The sequence below is a fragment of the Notolabrus celidotus genome, chromosome 18, assembly GCF_009762535.1.
Source record: "Notolabrus celidotus isolate fNotCel1 chromosome 18, fNotCel1.pri, whole genome shotgun sequence".
NCBI lineage: Eukaryota > Metazoa > Chordata > Actinopteri > Labriformes > Labridae > Notolabrus > Notolabrus celidotus.
This window is the reverse complement of record NC_048289.1, coordinates 25,719,984-25,740,240: the sequence shown is the minus strand read 5'-3', so window position 1 is coordinate 25,740,240 and position 20,257 is coordinate 25,719,984. Positions and strand designations below refer to the sequence as shown.

At 40.6% G+C, this 20,257-nt stretch overlaps 1 protein-coding gene across 2 annotated transcripts in view; it reads right to left on the bottom strand.

The window, feature by feature from the left end:
• Nucleotides 1–20,257, bottom strand: part of sdk2b (sidekick cell adhesion molecule 2b) — a 486,503-nt gene that overhangs the window by 60,221 nt on the left and 406,025 nt on the right. For both annotated transcript variants that reach the window (XM_034707425.1, XM_034707426.1), the window contains exons 13-21: nt 18,387–18,563; nt 17,283–17,419; nt 16,609–16,756; nt 13,085–13,225; nt 10,731–10,912; nt 7,885–8,000; nt 4,932–5,127; nt 4,457–4,555; nt 299–490 (exon numbers count right to left, since the gene is read on the bottom strand). In XM_034707425.1, coding sequence (XP_034563316.1) covers nt 299–490; nt 4,457–4,555; nt 4,932–5,127; nt 7,885–8,000; nt 10,731–10,912; nt 13,085–13,225; nt 16,609–16,756; nt 17,283–17,419; nt 18,387–18,563 — 1,388 coding nt within the window. The remainder of the gene's footprint in view (nt 1–298; nt 491–4,456; nt 4,556–4,931; nt 5,128–7,884; nt 8,001–10,730; nt 10,913–13,084; nt 13,226–16,608; nt 16,757–17,282; nt 17,420–18,386; nt 18,564–20,257) is intronic.

Below are 20,257 nucleotides of genomic sequence, written 5' to 3'. Positions count from 1 at the left end.
ACTAAGACGTCTGTTGCTACCATGTCGCCCCCTGCTGGCTGTGTGAAAAGAAAAGTAGGTTTAATGAACTCCTCGGTTTGTTCAGTTTAGTAACCTGGATGTTCAGACTCCTGCTTATATACAGAATGTAATCCTTAATGTTAAATAGGTGAGTAGATTTTAACAGTTTCTGCTAAAATGTATCAACATTTTCAAACTAGTGTGATTCGTGTTACTGACACCTACTGGACAGGAGTGGAACATGAATAATGGATACAGGATAGCTTTCAGTGTTTGTTCTGACGGTGCGTTCACTGACCTGGTGGAACGCCAGACGAGATGGTGGAGGAGGACAGCTGGCCTTGGCCTTTGGAAGTCATCCCTGCAACTTCGATGGTGTAGGTGGTGAGAGCGGTGAGTCCGGTCACCCTGTACTCTAACGTGACGTTGGGCAGGTAGTGGGTAACTCTGGTGTTGGTTCGGTTGTACTCCTCCCACGAAATGCGGTAACCTGCGGAGACGGGTATGACAGACGGATAATCCTCTCAGGGAGAATTCGGCAGCAGTTTGACCACAATTGCGACTCTCCGCTCACACGCTACAGGGCGAACTAACAGAAATATTAAATTAACTTCATCAAAAATGTAATATAGCAAATGAAATCAGCCTGTGATTATACCTCCCAACACACATCCTCCACCCACTCCCCCCCACACACACACACACACGCACACACATTTACCCTCTCAAAGTTAATGCAATTTGCTCCTTGGCCGGCAGCTCTTTTTATGTGATTGCATAAGGCATTAGGCAGCATTTCTTGCCAAATCAATAATTTCACAAAGCATGTCAGTGTTTGTCTCCTGGGAGTGTGAAGCAGCAGCAGCACGCAGAATGTTTTAGAGAAACACTTTACATTACGCCTGAAAATCTCAACCTCAGTAAATACTGGAACATGAACGGAACCTGTGGGCATTTGTTCTTCACTGGAAGTTGGACAAGTTAAAGTAGAACTGTTATGTAAACTGGTAAGGAAAGAACAGATGCTCCCTGGGAGGATATTAATTAGGACACTGCGCATGAAAACCCCTCAACAAGTTAGAGGAATCTTTCCTGTATATTAATGTAATTTTTGATTCTGAAACAGATCGGATTTTGTATCTTTGTGAGCAAAAAGAGACTTATGAGAAGTAAAAAGTAACCAAAAGCCAAATTTCCCTTTGTGCACAGTCATGTTGAGGTACCATTGACTGTAGAAACAGGCTTAATAGCCTTCCTGTGGAGAGGCGGCTCTGTTTGTTTTATTATTCAGAGGCTGAAACATTTGATGTTTTATTGCTTTTTACACGCTATGATGTTTTAAAAGGTGATGTTTTCACCAAACCGTCCTTCATCTCTGCTTACTTCTTCTCTGCCTTAAAGTCTTGAGTTGAGGCTTTTTTTGTGACACATTTTATTTGCTTCAACTGAGAGAAAACACATTCTGTCTCCCTAATGTGATGCTTTATGATTTTTTATTGTTTTACAGAGAGTTTCGTCTTCACTGTTGATGTGGTATGTTTGGTGTGTTATGAGCTGACGCAGCCTCGGCAGTACCAAATCAATGATGCACATAAAAATTATATTTGTGATTTATATGTTAAGAAAGTGTTCAGAAAAAACAGGACAGTAACAGTTCAAGGTGAAGAAGTGTGATGTTCTGGGCTCACTGAATGAAGTAAAGCAGCTTTTTTATTGAAGGAATTTTATCTTGAAATAGTGAAAATGATTGGATGATATCAAAGATTACAGCCTCTTAAGGCATCAGCAAAAATATAAGACATAAAAACGGTTTTGAACTTTACAATATATAGTTCAAAAAGAAGACACATTTCCAGTAAGGGCTGTAGACTGTACAAAATGATGGACGACACCACAGCTCAAAAGGGAAGCCAAAACATTAAAGCTTATCCTACTTACAGGGTGCGGTATAAAGGTAGGTCAGATAGCACACAACTTTCAGTGTCTACTTAATAATGGAAGAAGCAGTGGGCTGTACCAATGTGAGAGAATTTAGAAGTTTTATCCTAAAATTAAATGTGTGTTTTATTTTAAAGGTGACATATCATGCAAAATCGACTTTTTAAAGGTTTTCTACCTGAAATATGTGTCCCTGGCATGTCTACGAACCCCCCCCGAGAATGAAAAAAATCCATTCTGCCCCTGTTTTGATTTCTCCACCTTTCTGTAAATGTGTGTGAAACGAGCCGTTTCAGACTTCCGTGTTTTTGTTACGTAACAACAATATCCGGTCTGTCATGGAGTCAGAGCTCGGAGCTTGTTCAGCCCATAGACTGTATAAAATAATACTGAATCCCTCCCCCGTTTTTCATTACCTGCACAAATGTGTGCTAACAAGGAGCTTAGGAGGGAGGCATGCTAGTTGTAGGCTGTCTTAATAAACTCAAAGGTCGGTTTTACTCCCCACGTCTGCAGATTTGAAGATCTAGTGGGTGATTTTTATTTATCATGGATAAGTGCTAGCGCTAGTTAGCATAGCCACATAGCTACATGTTCGTAGCTGTGTACCAAGACACACGTCTACATACTGATAAATAAAACAACAAGAAACTCTAAATCTGTGACCAATCGTTCAGAAAGGTCCTGCTACAGGCGCCTCTCCGTCAGGATCAGATTCTGGATCAAATTCAGAGGGTTGAAGTAACGTGATCTCTGAGCAGCCGTGTATATTCAGCCAACATGTAAACATTAGATCAACGTGCTGGAGAGCCGAGGGCACATCCACTTCCTGAGGGGGCGTGGTCAGAGTGTTCTGAGGAGGGCTGAAGAAGAGGGCTTTTCAGGCATGCCAAAATCTGATTTCAAAGTGTTTTTTTGAGCATAAACTTTAAAGACATGTTTTGGGGACCTCTTAGACCAATATATATTGATGAAAAAAGCGTGATATGTCATCTTTAAGCTGAAGGAGCAGTACGTCAATTTTGCTGCTCTAATGGCAGATCTCTAATGCACATATTCTTTTCTCTAAATACACAACATGTCAGCGCCATCATCTTTGTTGAAGCTAAGACTATGTGGGCATAGACGATCAAGTTGTAGCTAATATCTACTCATCTCTGCTTTGCTATCTATTGGCTCTCACAAGTGCAAGGCAGGATATGTACAGCCCTGTTACTCCTCTGCAATGTGTAACGCTCTGAGGCAGAGTGGTTGGAGAAATCGCTAAACCGCCTCAGAGGTAGTAACAGAGGCGGGATGAGGGGATACAGTAGCGATAACAGCTGAGCCCGCAAGGTGGAACAGCTGATCTTCACCTCTAAGGCCATCTATAACCTCGCTCCTACATACCTCTCTGAACTTCTGCACATCAACACACCCACCCATACTCTCAGGTCTTCTACTTCCATTAACCCCACTACACCTGTTAACTTGACCACCAGACCTACCTCCCACCAGACATCCATATCATTGACTATTTCCATTTTCAAATCCCGTCTCAAACAGATCTTTTTCCAAAATTCTATTCTATTGTTGTTCTTTTTTAAACTCTTCCTTTTAAGGTGACCTTGAGGGATTTGAAAGGCGCCAGTATATCTGTGAGGAACTGATAGAGATATTGAGACTTTTAAATGTAAACTAGAAACGTATTTATTCAGTCTGGCTTTTATGTAGGGCTTAACAATTTTATTACTTACTTTTTACTGTTATATTGATTTAAATGTTACTAATTTTAACTGTTTATCTTATTTTATTTGTATTTATTTATTCATTCATTCATTTATTTTAATTTATCTACTCAGTTTTATTGATATTTCTAGCCTTAATTTTATTTTTAACTCTTATCCTTACCCCTTTTAAATCTATTTATTTTAGCTATTCATATTCTTAATATTAACTTGACGCTTCAACTTATTTTAATTACACATATTTCATTGTTGTTGGTGTGCATTAGTCTCTATTTTAGTCTCTATTTTAAAATCAATTTTTATTTTATTTTAATATGTCTTGCCATTATTTTATCTCTGCTTCTTTTGCATTTGACTTGTATGTAAAGGTGCTATATAAATAAAGCTTGATTGATGATGATATATAAAATACATAATCATTATTAACCTTAACTTGAGAGGGTGATCATCCATGTGCAATGTTAGCATACATGCATCCATTGGCGTATTCTAAAGCTACGACAGAAATGCTAAATAAAAGCAGGGTAGTCTTTTATCACCATGTTATCACTATAACTGACCAGCTGAAGTTAAATGAACTGCTAATAATGCTAACTATGCTAACTACCCAAAAGCTGCCATGTGACTGTTTTAAACACCAAGTTAGACCCGATGACAGAAAAACTTCCAGGAACATTTAAATTCCAACATTTAAAATCTGGAGTAAAATTGATGTATTGCACTCCCTATGATAACTTTCACATATACTCTTTCTCTGCTCTTCATTTTGTTTCAGAGTGAAGCGCACTTACCTGTGAGGACCCCGTTCTTCTCGCCGGGCTCACTCCAGCTCACTTTCAGCGAGGTGTCCAGGATCTCCGTGAAACTCAGGTGACCCACAGCACCGGGGGCTGGATGGAAACGAGGAAGGATAATGAGCAAAGCTTGTGGGCAAAAGAAGCTCTTAATAAGAGGTGAGAGTTCATCAGTGATCAACTGAGTGTAAAATGTGGTTAAAACTAAATTTACCAAATTAAGTATTAACAAAACTGTCCGATGAGAGGTTGTGGAGCATTAAGATTTTACAAAAATGAAACCTTTAATGAAACTGGGTCCCAATTATGATGATCCCGGCTGGATGCAGAACACACTCCGTCATTAGCACCCCTCCACAGCTCAGTTATGCATGAATAATAGATATTGCCTGGAGGATGTGTTACTGCGAGACACTTGTGGACCCCTCCGCCACCACAGGAGCAAGATAAGCGTGGAAGAAGAGTCACTTACTGTCCTCGTGTGTCCTCAGTGCTCTGGGCGGGCTGCGGGGGCCGTCTCCAGGCGTGGTGAAACACAGCACCGAGGTGAAGTACTCTGTGAACTTCTTCAGACCCGCTACGTAGCCCACGTGGACGCTCTCTTGGAAGTTCGGCCCCACTGTGACCACGGATATGTGGCTGTCTCTGCCGAGCTCCCAGGCCAGCAGCTAAAACACAAGAAGAAGAAGAAAATGACCAAGACAGGAAAGAACAAAGCTTCAAACCATTTCTCCTATTTTACGTCTCACACTGAACTAACAGTAGTGTCTCTCTGGTAGTCCTGAGACACACTGAGGAGATATTTGGCATCAGAGCTCTGCCAAATATACTCATAAAGATGCCCTGAAGAGGTTTCGACTGGGAGAGAAATGCTAAAAAACTGCTCTTAGAAACAAATACAATAAGAAAGACATACAAATAAAGGCTCAAAAGAGACATGATGGCAACATAAAGTTTGCTGGGAAGTAAAACACAGCATTCTGATATCATACAGCGTTTTAGCTTCCTACCCTGAGCTTGAGGAGAAAAATGGTCACCATGTGATGATGATAGATGGGGCATGGAGTCACCAATCAGGCGTCAACAGGGCAAGCTTTTGGGGTTTCAAACTAGTTTCCAGATTGAGGGAGCTTTAAGGAAAGTTAAGAGCCAGCGAGAGGGCCTCAATTGCTTGAAAACTCCTCGTTCAAGAGCAACATTGACTATAAGGTCGGCCTTCAGGATGAAATTACAAAAGGTTGAAGTTGAATTCAAATACCTGTTCAAAGGAATTAGTTGTATTTTACTTATTTCTAGTCTTTAAATATATATATATATATATATGTATATATATGTTTGCTGATATGGACCTATGGGTCTGAAATAAAGTCTATCTATCTATCTATCTATCTATCTATCTATCTATCTATCTATCTATCTATCTATCTATCTATCTATCTATCTATCTATCTATCTATCTATCTATGCATCCATCCATCCATCCATCCATCCATCCATCTATCTACATCTATGTGAGTAGGTGATCCCATTATTGAACCATTTTGTTGTCCAGGTTTGCTCTGCATGAAGGTAATTACAGCAGATATGAGTTTATTAGAGGCTCCTGTAATTTCGTCTTAAAGGTACAGTGTGTAGTATTTAGCAGCATTTAGCAGAACAGACTTGGTGCAAATGGAATATAATTATTAATAAGTATGTTTAAATAAGAACATAATCACCTGATTATAATAATCATTTTGTTTTTATTAGCTTAGAATAAATCTTCTACGTAGGAGCAGGTCCCCTTCCAATGAGGCCGCCATCTTGCATCAGCATGTTTCTACAGCAGTGTGTCTGTTTTGTATGCGTTTGTATATTTAGTGAATACAAATAGTTGGAGGACAAAGGACAAAGAAGAAGAAGAGAGAGGTTGTTGTAGGAAAAATAATTTGTATTACATGTTTTGGATGGTAAAAATGTGACAAATGGAGGATCACACTCGTCTTTGAATTCATGTTTTTGAACAATAAATTAGCAGTCATCATCTTATCCTACTTTTGGATCCCAAAGTGACCATACTTGGACAAAGAGCAGGTACTAATTCTTGATTGACAAGTCACTGTTGCTAAAACTTGTCAGAGGTTGCCTCTTGATTTTTCCCCGAGGTAAGATCCAGTGCTTAAACATGAGAGTGATTGATTATTGTTTTGGGCGTTACTCTCCCTGGATTTTTGTTAATTGTGTGTTATAATAAATGGACTGTAGAGATTCCTTGTTTGTTCGTCCTTTGGAATGAGGACGGAAGTGGGTACAAATCAAAAGTTCCTCACAGGAGCTTTAAACAAGTGATTAAGACTATAAAGTTAGATTTTGGATCACTTTACCAGCTGGTTCCATGCAATCTGACTTCTTGTCACACCAGTGAAGTCGCCCCCTGGTGGCCATTAGAGGGATTCAAGTTGAAGCTATTTGAGCTTTGCATTTGTAGCCAAGCCATGTCCACTCGCTTCTTATGTATCATCTTTGGTTGAAATCTTGACCTAAAAGATGTGACGCTGCTTGTTTTATCAAATGTTTTAATCATTATTGCAGGTTTGACTTTCAAAGGATTGTAGTCTCAGTCAGAAATCATTATTACACAACGTCCTATTGACAGAGTGACATTTGGATTTTGCTGCAATGCTTGTTATGATGATCCAACAATATATTCCTTTGAATCTATATATAAACAGGAGTTATTTTAGAGTTGTATGTGCAGCATTCTCTGCATCTGTCATTATGTTCGAAGTCACGCTGCCTCACTTGCTGCAGGTACAAATGCTCTGCACTCCTTCTTTTGCCTCACTCTCTTTCCTCTAACTCTATTCTTCCCTCAGCTTCTCTGTCTGTCCCCGGAGAGAAAATGTATGGTATACTAAATGAGATCTGGTTTGTTCAGTGACCCCTCCACCCAGCTGAATAAGACCTATGGGGTGCTATTGAACAGTTAGACAAAAAGCAGGGTGAAAAAAACCTCACATGAGATATTATTTAAGTCTCCCTGGAAAAAATAGCACTACCCTATAGATGTGGCTTCATGATTCCCTGTGGGGAACATTTGTTTGGATGAAGAATAAGCAACAGACGGAGAGATGGACTACATTCAGGAGCGTGTGACAAAATAATGAAGACATTCATCATAACGTTGCGCGCAGCTTTACAATAAAACAGATGAAAAATGGCTGCAAAGATAAAGAGAATGACCTCCGACTGACAAATGGGTGAACAAAGATCATTGTTCATGGCGGCACGAAACACCTTCTGCCCCTTGGCTCTTTTTTTTCTCGCTCTTGCTACACAGGAAATGTGATTCTACAACTTCAGCTCTGACACTTCTGTCAATGGATGTGATGGCTGGGAGGAAGAGGGGAGAGGGGGGGGGGGAGTGGCCCACGGCTCATACTGACCTTGTACCCCTGGTTGATACCGTTGATGAACTGAGGGTTCGGAGCTGTCCACGTAAAACGGATGGTTGTCGAGTTGACCGGCTCAGTCTGCACATTGCCAGGGGCGATGGTGGGAACTTGGATGCACAAGAAGAAGAGGAGAAAAACAAGATAGAGAGAGGGGGGAAAAGGGGGAAGAAGAGAAGACAAAGAAAAAAAAAAGGCGTGAGAGCAGCTCTCTCAGTTGACTGCTGGAAGTCTGCCTGCATCTATTTTGATGTTGGTATCGATCGCTGCGGCGCAGGTCAGGGCAGATACCGCCATCGCTCTCTGTCTGATGACACTCACACCTCATACTGAGCTCCCTGTGGCTTTGTTTGTGACTGTGGGAGCTGCTTATGGATTTCAGAGGGATGTCACACCTGTGTGGGGTCTATACAAAGACGAGTTAATGCTAATACGGCTTGACAACTGTGAGCAGTGGCTTTAAGGCAAGAACTACAAAGTCAGTCAGGGTGACCATGTATTGAATTCAAAACATTATACATGTTGAAATAAAGGAGCTTAAAGAATCAAGTCTTTAATGACTCTCTTACGCTCACTCTACCTTTTCTTTCTATGTGCTGGAGGATTAGCTTTCACCATATTCTATATTTTGTTGCAGTGTGGGTCATCCCCAAGCACTGCTTTGTGCTCTCCATCAATTTTATTATTCTAATTATTTTATAGTTTTTAATAATCATAGTTATTTTTTACAGAAGTGATTTGTTTTGTTGTTGCTGTTGTTTTTTCCTCCTTTTATTTCACAGTCTAACCCTTACTGACCAAGCACTGGAACAACTATCATCAACTATCAAGTTCTGCCTATATATAAGACAGGGTATCAGAGCACATGAAGGGAATTTGGAATATAAAGTGGTAATTTTCAAGTTGTTTATTCATGAGGATAAATTCAGGACTTTAGCGTTTGGTTCACCTTCATCTTATTCTGAAAAGGAAGATCTGAAGAGCAGCCAGCTGCTTACAGTGAAACGAGGAACATGGAGCATCTTCATGACTGGCACCACATGGTCATAGGTATCAGGTTTTGAATAGATGGTACAAGAGAATGAGTCTGTTGTAAAGAAGGACAGGCTAACAGGCAGCCTGTGCAAGCAGAGAGAGTAACTTGTGAGTGTGACTTCACAAGACGATCCATGTTCCTCATTGTAGTGCAGGCAGATGGCTGCTCCTCTGATATCACCTTATATGTTATTTTACTAAAAGATAAACCATTGGCTGTAATAACAACTTACATGTTTAAAATGTTTAACTTTCTTGAAAGTGTATAACTTTATTTCCATACATTTACAGCTAAAAATCTAATAAATATAACATTTTATTTTAGTAAATTCAAAAAGTTTTTTCCCTTATGATTAAATTCTCTTAATCCTGTCATGTATATTTATTTGATGTCATCAAGAAATAACAAAAAATGCTGTTCATAAAGAAAAAAGCACTTACAGTGATAACAATAATAATAATAATAATAATGATAATAATAATAATAATAATAATAATAATAATAATAATAATAAAAAAACAACAATAATAAAAAAGAATAATGATCATTAATATTATTATTATTATTAATAATAATAATATTAATAATAATAATAGTTAATAAGAATAACAAGAAAAGTATTAATTCATATAATAATAATAATAATAATAATGATAATAATAATGATAATAATAATAACAGTTAATAATATTATAATAATAATATTCATTAATACTAATGATAATAAATACTAATAATAATACTAATAATAATACTAATAATAATAATAATAATAATTGATAGGACTCTTATAGCGCTTTTCTTAATATTCCAAAATCCTTGACATAGTGTGAGAAGTCCAATGCAATTCTCCCTCCATGGTCATACAAGTCAGAATGACCCGTTGTTAGACGGACTAACATTTTAGTGTTGGCTCCTTTATACTTTCTAAGATTGTCATTTCTTGGCGAAAGTGTAAGTCTATTTTTTTCTTGTGTTTTTAAATTCGACACCATTGCGATGCTAGAATCAATCTTTGGCTTTGAGTTCAAGCCAAAACAAGAAACCAGATCCAAGATTTCTTCAAACGAGCTGACTCCAAGATGAAAACTTTGATTGTGATTTTGAAATTTTGCATGAAATTTACACAAAAAGTTACACAACTAAGGACCCTTAATTTGTCCTGTGATGGCTGGGGGCGATGAGCTGTTTTGTTTCATTCATGTCCATAAAGCTTGTCATTATGCACTGAAATACAAACTGGTGTTCTGGTCAGTTATGTAACCTTAGATCAGAGGGATTAGTATTTTTTTTACACAGTGAATGATAATTATGATCTAATTCCTAATAATATCTGAAGCCTCTGATGTTATTTGATTATAAATTAAGTCATGTTCATTATTTCCCTTTATGAGGCTAATGCATTGCCTATCCTATCATTGTACATGTATTTATTCTTATTTATCATTCTGATTATCGCAGTTATTTACATGCATTAACATATCAACAGCCAGTATTTGGGCCATTCTAGCAGCTATACAACTACAGTAGTCTAAGTGTTAGGTGGATGTTACAGATGTTATAGATGGAAACAAAGTGGATGCTTACTAGTGAAAAGTCTGTTTGTGCACTTGGTGGTTGTTGCTCCTCGGCCTTTTTCATAAATAATGAATAATCAACATGCTTTAAAAAGAGATGCTTGCTGTAAATTAACACATACAAATGCTGACTCAATGAAAAGCATGCATTCAGTGATTAAGAAAGAAAACAGTCAGCATATCAGCTTTGTGCTAAGATCAATAACATTGATGGTATGAGTGCTCACCTCCCTGCAGAGTCCACTCTGTGACTTTGTGGCTGAACGTGCCCAAACCGGCTCCGTTGAAAGCAGCCACCTCTATCTCATAGTTAGTCCAGATGATGAGGTCCTCCAGCAGCAGGGTGGTCACATCTGGACTGGTGATGTTCTTGATCTGGTAGTCCACAGGCAGCCCGGTGAGACGATACCTAACACACACAAACACAGAACTTCTATTTCTTTGTTTTGGAGTGAGAATCTGACATTTGAAGTGCTAAAGAAAACACAACCCAGTCCTGTTTGTGCTTGAGTAAATACCTGCAGTACACCAGACTCCCTGCTGGGGGGAGACAAAGCACCAAAGAACAGGTAATTAAAACCCACACACAGCACCTTGTGGAGTCTGGAACACACCTGCTGTTTCATTTGGATGTAATGAATAAAAAGCCTGACAGAAAAGCAAACTAATTACATGTTTACAGGATTTACAGTCAGCTGGCAGAAAGCTGACTCTGCTTATTAGAGTCGCTAAAGTTTTTTGGAGTCAAACCTGTCATTAAATTCTCTCTCAGTCTAAATTATTTGTGTGGCGATGTTAACTGACACTGTAGGGCTGAGATAAACATCCTGTGTATGGCTTCAGTTCAGCAGCTTAGCACAAGGAGGTAAAGGTGTGAGAAGTAGGTGAAAGACTGTGGTGGTAAATAATCATGTACATGAGGGGGATTAGATTTGATTTCTCAAAGTGTTCATATTTCTGTTGTTTTTCTTTTTTTTTTTTTTATCAAACTGAAAGTCAAAACTCAAAAGTTCCCAAAGTTCAATGTTTTTTTAAATGATCATTTTATTGTTCCCTAGATTCTCAAAAGTTCCCAATGTTACACATACTATATATTTTTTTCCTTTTTCCTTACAAGTATTTTTGTTTTTAATTATTTTCAGTGTCTTATTCATTTTTTTTTAATCTATCTATTTATTTATTATTTTATTTTATCATTATTTTGTTTATTTTTTTAATTAAGTTATTTTATTTTTTATTCTATTTTATTTATATATTTATTTTTTTAAGTTATATTTTGGGGCTTTTTATGCCTTTAATTGATAGGATAGCTGAAGACAGACAGGAAATGTTGGGAGTAGAGAGTAGGGGAAGACATGCAGAAAATGGTCGAACCGGCGGCTGTGAGTCGAACCAGCGGCCAGGAGTCAAACCGGCGACCTCTGCAACCGGGACTGTAGCCTCTGTATGTGGGGAGCTTAGACCGCTAGGCCACCAGCGCCCCTTTATTTTATTTCTAGTGTTTTTATTCTGTTTGTTTTAACTTAATTGACTCTACTGTGCTGCACTTTGGTAAACTTAATTTTTTTTAATGTGCTATATAAATAACCCTGATTGGATAATTCAAATCAAGTAATTAAAAAGCACAACAATGCCATGTCATTTAAAATCTACACATATTAACAGTCTTTTATCATGATAAGTGTCACAGACTTAATGCTGAATCATTGACTGTATAATGAAGAGTGAAACATGCTTGTTACTTTCAGCTTTGGGGTATCAATAAAGGAGAAATGCTACATGTTGGTTTATTCCAGCAGCTTTCCAAAGTTCAATAATTAAGTTTGATTGAATTCAAAACATTTTGAGTGGGCAAGGTTAGTTATTTCAAAAAGTCATGATGTGTCTTCGATTTTCAAATCCCACAGAAAATGCAAATTCCAAAGTACGAGATAAGCGTCACACACCGTATTGTCACGAATATAAGGGCAGTTTTTTTTCCTTGAAGTGCTTCTGAAAACAACTTATATTCGGGGTCTAGACTTCTGAATGATAACATCCGTTCACATCAGTAGCTAGGGTTAGTATCACTGATCTGCAAAAGGAGTGTACGACTCATGACTGAGGTCAGCTGTCGCTCACAACTACAGTGACAGGGGATGAAAGACGGAGAGACACGGTGATCGTCAGGAAATAAGAGGCTCAAGTAAGTCAAGTTATTCAACAACTGAGGCTGAGTTATGTTGCTTACTTTGCAATAATGGTTATCAGTTCAGTGGAGACATTAAGGAAGTGTCCCTGAGCTGATATAAGATGTTGCAGAGTGTAATGTCCGAAGATGGAGAGCCCAAAAACCCCGTCTTAACAATGCTGTCAGAGAAAATCTAACTGTGGAAACTCAAAGCTGCTGCTTCAAAGAGACTGACAGGAGAGTGTGTGAGTGTGAAACATGGGTTGAAGGTATGCCCATTACCAGAGCCGTCATCCATCTGAAAGCCACTGAGGCTGATTGTTTTATTAACTGAGACTGATGGTTTAATAACTAATAAAGAAAGCTGATATAGTGTAAATCCACATCATGTCGCCTCAGCAGGAGTCTTACCGGACGATGTATCCTCTCAGGATGCCGTTCTGGTGGCTCTCTGGTGGAGGCTGCCACTGGATCATGATGGACTGGTTGGTTCGTCCGCTGGCGATGACGTTCTGAGGAGGAGCGCTGGGCGGCTCCTCCGGTAGAGAGACACTGAAGAATAAACACACACTTAGAGAAATTTGAAGAAAGAGGGACTAAAGAAGGGTTTTTTTTTCACTGAAATTCCTCACAAACAGCTTTATTACATTTGAGCCCAGAACATAAAGCTTTGTAATACCAGAATAGACGGCTTAAATGGCCCGTATCAACTTAAAGCTATGAAGCAGCCTCTACAAACTGCCGTTTTCTGTTTCTCAAATGTTTCCTTTCACTTTGTTGCCTTTGCTGAAAACCTCCTTCACAAATCCTTGTGAACTTCTGCTCCCCAAAAACACGCACATCACCCTCCCTTAATACCACATCTAAGGAAGTCATAGTCTACTCAGCCGCCTAATCGCCATGTTTTCACCCTGACAAAACAGCCCCGAGGAGAGGATTGGTGTGAGAAATGGAAGGGGAGATCAGCGGTGGTGACTGTGTACCATGTGGCGTCACAGAGCGCCGACTGCCAGCTCCCCGTTACACACAGACGGAGCCCCCCCACCTTCCCCGCCGCCTGCCTGCCTGCCTCTCCTCTGGCTAGGGAGCTGGCAGCGTAAGGCGGCGTGACAGACTGGTGGGGGATGGAGCGAGGGAGGGGGGTCGAGTGAGAGATAGGGAGGGGGGGGGGGATGAGTGCTTGAAGTTGCGCGAGGCTGCAGAGAAGCTGAACTCAATGTCAACATCAGACCTTAAATCCCTCCTGTGGCTGTAAAAGTGTGAACATGTGCGTTTGAACGTTTGTTAACATGTGAGTGTGCATGTAGTCTGGTGTGTATCAGACTTATATCCCCTTAACAGACTCCTGACTGAGGGAGCAGACAATCTGGCTGTCTAGGAAACGTATTGTGAGGTTGGATCTGAAACCTCTGGGCAGTGGCGTACTCAGGCTGTTTGAGGGGCAGGGGCGAAAAAAATAAAAAGGGCACCTCCTTTTAAACCCCTGGTACTCACAGTTTACGATTCATTTAAATGTATAGAGGATATTTTTGATCCAAATGTGGTGGAAATGTAACTCTTATATTTCATATTTTATCACAAAATGAACATAATTATCTACAAGGGCAACTAGAGGGCACATCAAAAGGGAATTTTTGGGCATTCAATCCCATGAAGAGGAACCCAGAGTGCACTTTTTGAGAATTTAGTGACCGTAAGGTATCCAGAGGGCACATTTTAAGGTTTTATACATATTAGCGGCATCCAGAGGGCACTTTTTCTAACGTTTCATACATTTGAGGGACATCTAGAGCGCCCTTTTTTGTGTTTTGTCCCTTTAAGGAGCATCCAGAGGTCACTTTCTATGTTTTAGACATTTGAGGGGCATCAGGAAGGCCCTTTTTTTTAACTCTTTGGTACCTTTGAGGGGCATCCAGAGTGCACTTTTATTTGCGTTATCCATTGAAAGGTTGACAGAGAAGGCAATTTTTAACGTTTCATCTACTACAGCAGAATCCAAGAGGGCACTTTGGCGTGGTTTCTTACGGACATGAGGGCACAATGGCGGGTGATCGCCCCCCTGGCCCCCCTGAGTACACCACTGGTGGCACTTATAGAGCGCCCTTTTTTACTTGAAGTTTACTGTAGTGATGGGAATTCCGGCTCTTTTTAGAGAGCCGGTTCCTGTGGCTCGGCTCACTACAAAGAGTCGGCTCTTTCGGCTCCCAAGTGGCTCCCAAGATTTTTTCTTGTTTGAATGACTGTATTACCTAAAATAATGTTAAATTATATGTCAAATGATTTACTAATGTAAAAAACATACATTATATCAAATGTGTATTATTTAAAAGGCTTTATTTATATACTCAACATGGAGCAGAGTGCTACATAAATTAAATTATAAAGTACAAAAAACAAGACTCATCACAGTTAGACAAAAAGGTCCAATCTCTGATGTCTGCATATTATTTATAAACTTTGAAACACCTTCATTAACAGCAGGTTTCCTTCACTGTCTTTACTCTTCACTTCTTGCACTGATGGATAAACAGTTCTAATGTCCATGACCTGGATGACTGAGATCCTTCACAGACAGATCTAATGTGCCGTTGCATGTTTTTTGTGGAGCCTGATTGATGACATTTTCACCTTGCACAGTCCACACTCTGCCTTTGAACTGACTATGCTGTTTCAATGTGTCTAAAGTTTACTATGTTTCCTGCAGTCACTCGTTTTTCCACCTTTCCAGTGCGTTCTCTGTGTCGCGCACGTTCTCCCTCTGGTCTCCCTCCTGTTGGTGTGCTCACTGTGCTGTGTGTGTCTGTAACCCCTCCCCTCCCCATTCTGCTCAATGTAGACACGTGATTGGTCAAGACGCCACCATGTCTTGACCAATCACGTGAGGCTTTAACAGAAAAAGACGAGAAAAAAAAAAAAAACGGCTCCCAGTCAGGAGCCGGCTCCCGTCGTTCACTTCAAAGAGCCGGCTCTTACAGCCGGATCGTTCGCGACCGACACATCACTAGTTTACTGCAAGTGCATCCAATGGGCACTTTGTCCATCAGGTTTAATATAACAGCATTCGGAGGGCACTTTTTCACAATATTTACTGTAGAATTCATGGAGTGGCCATTTATCACTGGAGGGGCATCCAAAGGGCACTTTTTTATGTGTAATACATTTGAGGGGCACCCAGAAGGTACCTTTTTTTTCCTTTTGTACATTCGTGGGGCAAGCAAAGGCTACTTTTTTAATATTTACACATTTTAGGGACATCCAGAGTGCACTTTTTTTGATGTTTTGTACCTTTTAGGAGCATCCAGAGGTCACTTTTATATGAGTTTTTCACTGAAAGGGCACCAGAGAAGGGAATTTCAAACGTTTTATCAGAATCAAAGAGGGCACTTTAGCGTGGTTTCTTTTGGACATAAGGGCACAAGGGCAGGAGTACACCCCTGGTGGCATTTATGAAGCGCCCTTCTTTACCTGAAGTTTACTACAATCGCTTCCAACGGCCTATTTTTCCATGAGGTTTAATAAAAGAGCATTCACAGGGCATTTATTCACATTATTTACTGAAAAAGTCACGGAAAGGCCTTTTTTTTTTTTTTACAATTAATTTACTATAAGGGGATCCAAAGGGCACTTTCGTTACGTATTTTAAAAATTAAAGCGCATCCAGAGGTCATTTTTTTAACGTGTTATCCACTGAAAGGGCATCTACAAGAACAACCTTTATGTGTTTTCCAATAAAAGGGCACCAGAGAAGGCAATTTGTAGGGTTTTATCTACTACAGTGGAATCAAAGAGGGCTTTCAGTGTGGTTACTTCCAGGTGATCGCCCTCTCCCTGAGTACACCACTGTCTCTAGGGTCCAGGTCTCAGGTCGTAGAGTCCAGGCGGTAGGGCCAACAAAGACCTCTAGGAGAAATAGACATATTGTTTCTTGAGCTTACCGATCCGTCTCCTTGCTGAACTGCCCCTTCCCCACATCGTTCACGGCACACAGGCGGAACTGATAGGAGCGCGCCGGGATCAATCCATTCACCGTCACCGCCATGGACTCCGGCTCAATATTGGCCAGCAGGATTGCCCAGGGAGCGTCTGGAAAGGAAGAGGAGCTACATTTAAAACCATTGCTATGCTAATCAGTCACCTTTACATCCTGTGAAATGTAACAAGTTGAAAACATTTCCGGCAATCTTCAGGGGGAGATTTCCCCATCTATATGCCTGCGCTCATCCTGTCACCACAGGTCATAAATTGAACTCCAATATGATCAAATCAAACAAGTCCTTTCAAGGCAGGTTTAGCCTAACATACTTGTTACATGCAGAGCTGTGATCGGCTTTCAAACCCAACATGATATCAAATATTAAGATGGACGCTCTTAATTGGCATCACGATTGATTTCGTATCAAAATTTCTCTTTTAAGTTCTTTGCTGTGTTTGCCCTTCAAGCATCACAAACGCTTGGCTGCGTGAAAATAGAAAATCCACATGAGGAACATTTGACGTCTTTTTCCACTCACTGCAGGGTGGATGAAATATGGATGGTAAAGTTGGCTAAAGTGACACTTGAGGAAGAAACAGATGGATGAAGGAGAGGGAGAAGTTATGTGTGACTTACTGTTCTCAGACACCTCCAGGATGTAGCGTATGAGAGGACTGTTTCCATCAAACGGCTTGGCCCAGGCCAGGTCGATTGCTCTTTTCTCAGATTTGCTCAGCACGGCTGTAGGGTTCTCTGGGGCATGGGGCAGCTGTCTGCAGGGAACCACCGAAGACAAGTTTCGATAAATAAAAGAATCTCTCCTATCACAGCAAATCCTCCGAGGGGACACGGAGTTACAGAGCGTTTCAGTCCCCTCTGCCCATCTCTTGCACGGATCTGAAGTAAAGCTGGATGTTTTCTAACAGAGAGATCAGTCGGACAGGTGATGAAATGCAACGAGACAAGACGGCAAAGATGGTTCCTTGTCAAGATGGACGTGCAGGCGGGCGAGGAGACGGAGATGGATATCAGCAGAGGGGAGGAAATGGATTGAAAGGCATAAGGAGACAGATAGTGGGGGAAAAAATGCACGGACAAAAGACATGAATAAATGAGGGAAAAAGCTGCGGATCATTAATTCATTCAGCCATAAATTCAGATAAGCACGCACAGATTGGCAGATAAAACCTTATTGCAATGAGCGAGTACAGGCATTCAAGTGACAGGGCGGAGAGAGAGACAAGGAAGACACAAACAATCAGTCAGTCAGTCCATCACACGCACAAAGTTTGATGTCTCTTTCATATCACATTTGCCCTCACTGCAGTAAAACCATAGAAAGTTTAGGAGGAAGAGGGGATCTGAGTCGACCAAAAGAAAAAAAAACTGGGTGTGTGTTTCAGCGTGAGTGACAGACGGGGAACGTTCTCCCCCGGGGGGATGGAAGTGTGTCGGGTGAGAATGAGGACAGGAGAGGTGAGGAAGAGCAGGCGTCATTTAAGTGGAAATGAGTCAGAGGTGTGAGGCAGAATGGCAGCGAAAGGTTGCTGTTGCATGAGTGTGTGTGTGTGAGATAGTGTACAGTGTGTGTGTCTCTTTGGAGCACCGCCTGGCTTCAAAGGACATGTTCTAACCTGCGCCGGAGCATCGGGGGATTTTGGAGAAAGAAGAATGTGAGAGAAAGTTTGAAAAAAGAAGGAAATAGAAAGCCGGGAGAGCGATGGAGGTGAGAGCTGGTACCTGACTCGGAGGTGTGCGCTGCGAGAGTCGTTGCCGCCGACGGAGGTGACTCTGCAGGTGTAGGTGCCGATGTCGCCGGACCAGGTTTGGGAGATGTGGAGGGTGCCGTCTGCGTCCAGACGCATGCGGGGGATGGACTGAACCTGGATCACTCCGCCATCTTTCTCCCAGATATGCCTGGAACGCAAAGATTACTGTAAACTGAGATTTTCTCATTATATCTTCATCATCATCATCATCTGCTGTATCTTTATTCCTTCAATAATCGATCAATCTGAAATGTTCTGGCAAATAAAAACGTCAAACTGGGCAAGAAGATCACTCCTCAAATGATTGTCTTCATATCTGAAACACTCAAGTTTGAGCGCTACCAAAGGAAAACACAGGAAGTAGTCCCTGGGAATCTTTGTCCAAGGGGTCTTGGTCAGAGTCTACGATACCCCAGTCTTAGAAACCATCAGCAATCGTATCTCATTATCTTACAACGGTATGTGCCGATGAGAATGGATGCCATCTTCTTGGAAATTATGGCTTATCAGCGAAAACCAAGAAACCGATCTTCTCTTCTCAATTCATTTGCATTTAACGGAGGTCTTATATTTCCCTAGATGGCATCATCAAGATTCAGCCAATCGTCGGCTGGTACCACACCCAAAGAGGCAGGCTTTGAGCCTCCTTGCTAACAGCTACAGTGTCCCCACCTGTCAGTCAAGTCAGCTGTGCCTCTTATTACCAAAAACTTGTAATCTTAATATCTTCAAAACTGCAGCATCATGAAAAAATGAATCCCCCTGTACAGTGTATGCCGATCAAGAAATGAGCTATCCAGACTAAACATATCCTTTGTACCAGGCTGTAAACATGTTTATTTCTGCTGTAAAGGTCGTCCTTTTTGAATGGGTGTGTATGTCTTTTCCGGTACTTCCAGAGCCAGCCTCAAGTGGACACTAGAGGAACTGCACTTTTTAACACTTGGGCACTGGCTTCAATGGAGAAGAAAACAACTTCAAAATTCTTGTTTGATGAATGAAGATCAGATCCATCATTTTCTGATGCATTCCAGGAAATCAGGATAAAAATCCTGAATACTAAATACTGATTGGCTTTTGCAAGAATGACGTCAAGCAGATTTGTCACTTAAGTTAAAGTGCTGATCTAGTATGGAAGGTCAGCTGCAGTTGTATGCTGATATCCACATGGTCTGTTTTTTCCTGCATACACCTAAGCTTGCTGACATGTGATTGGTCAATAATACTTGAACAACAAACGGACACCGGAACAGCTGCCATGCTGAAAATCAAGACCCCAAAACACAAATTCTCCTCTCCTTACCCCAAACTGAAGTATTATCGTGTTCAATCGTCATGTACTGAGCTAGTTTGTCATGATTGACAGAACTATGAATGTGGAGTGATGCTTGCTACCTGATTATAAACAGAGTCAATGGAGAGTTCTGGGTAGATACTGTATTGATGCTCAATGTGGGCCTTACTCAGGGCCATGTACAGACATTTTGACTGGGCTGGCCTAGGTGGGGGCACCGCGGAGGGGCGGCATGAAATATGTCCACACACACACAAAGGTGTTGCATTTATTTACGCTTTCATTTCCAATTAATTAGATCTATTTTAACCGCAAACATTCAAGTATCATACAAATGTCTGATTCTTTAAGGACTCAAAAATAGATATCTGTCCAAAGTCAGAATATCAAGGGTGACCAATCAGATTTCAAAAGGGGTCAGCGCCACGCCTGGTCAATCCTCTGAATACACACCTGGCCTGACCTAAATTAAATCAGAGCTCTGAAGTAGAAATTTGAGTTAAATCAACCAGTGGCGAATTCTGGCACCTGAGAGAGCTTCAAAAAAA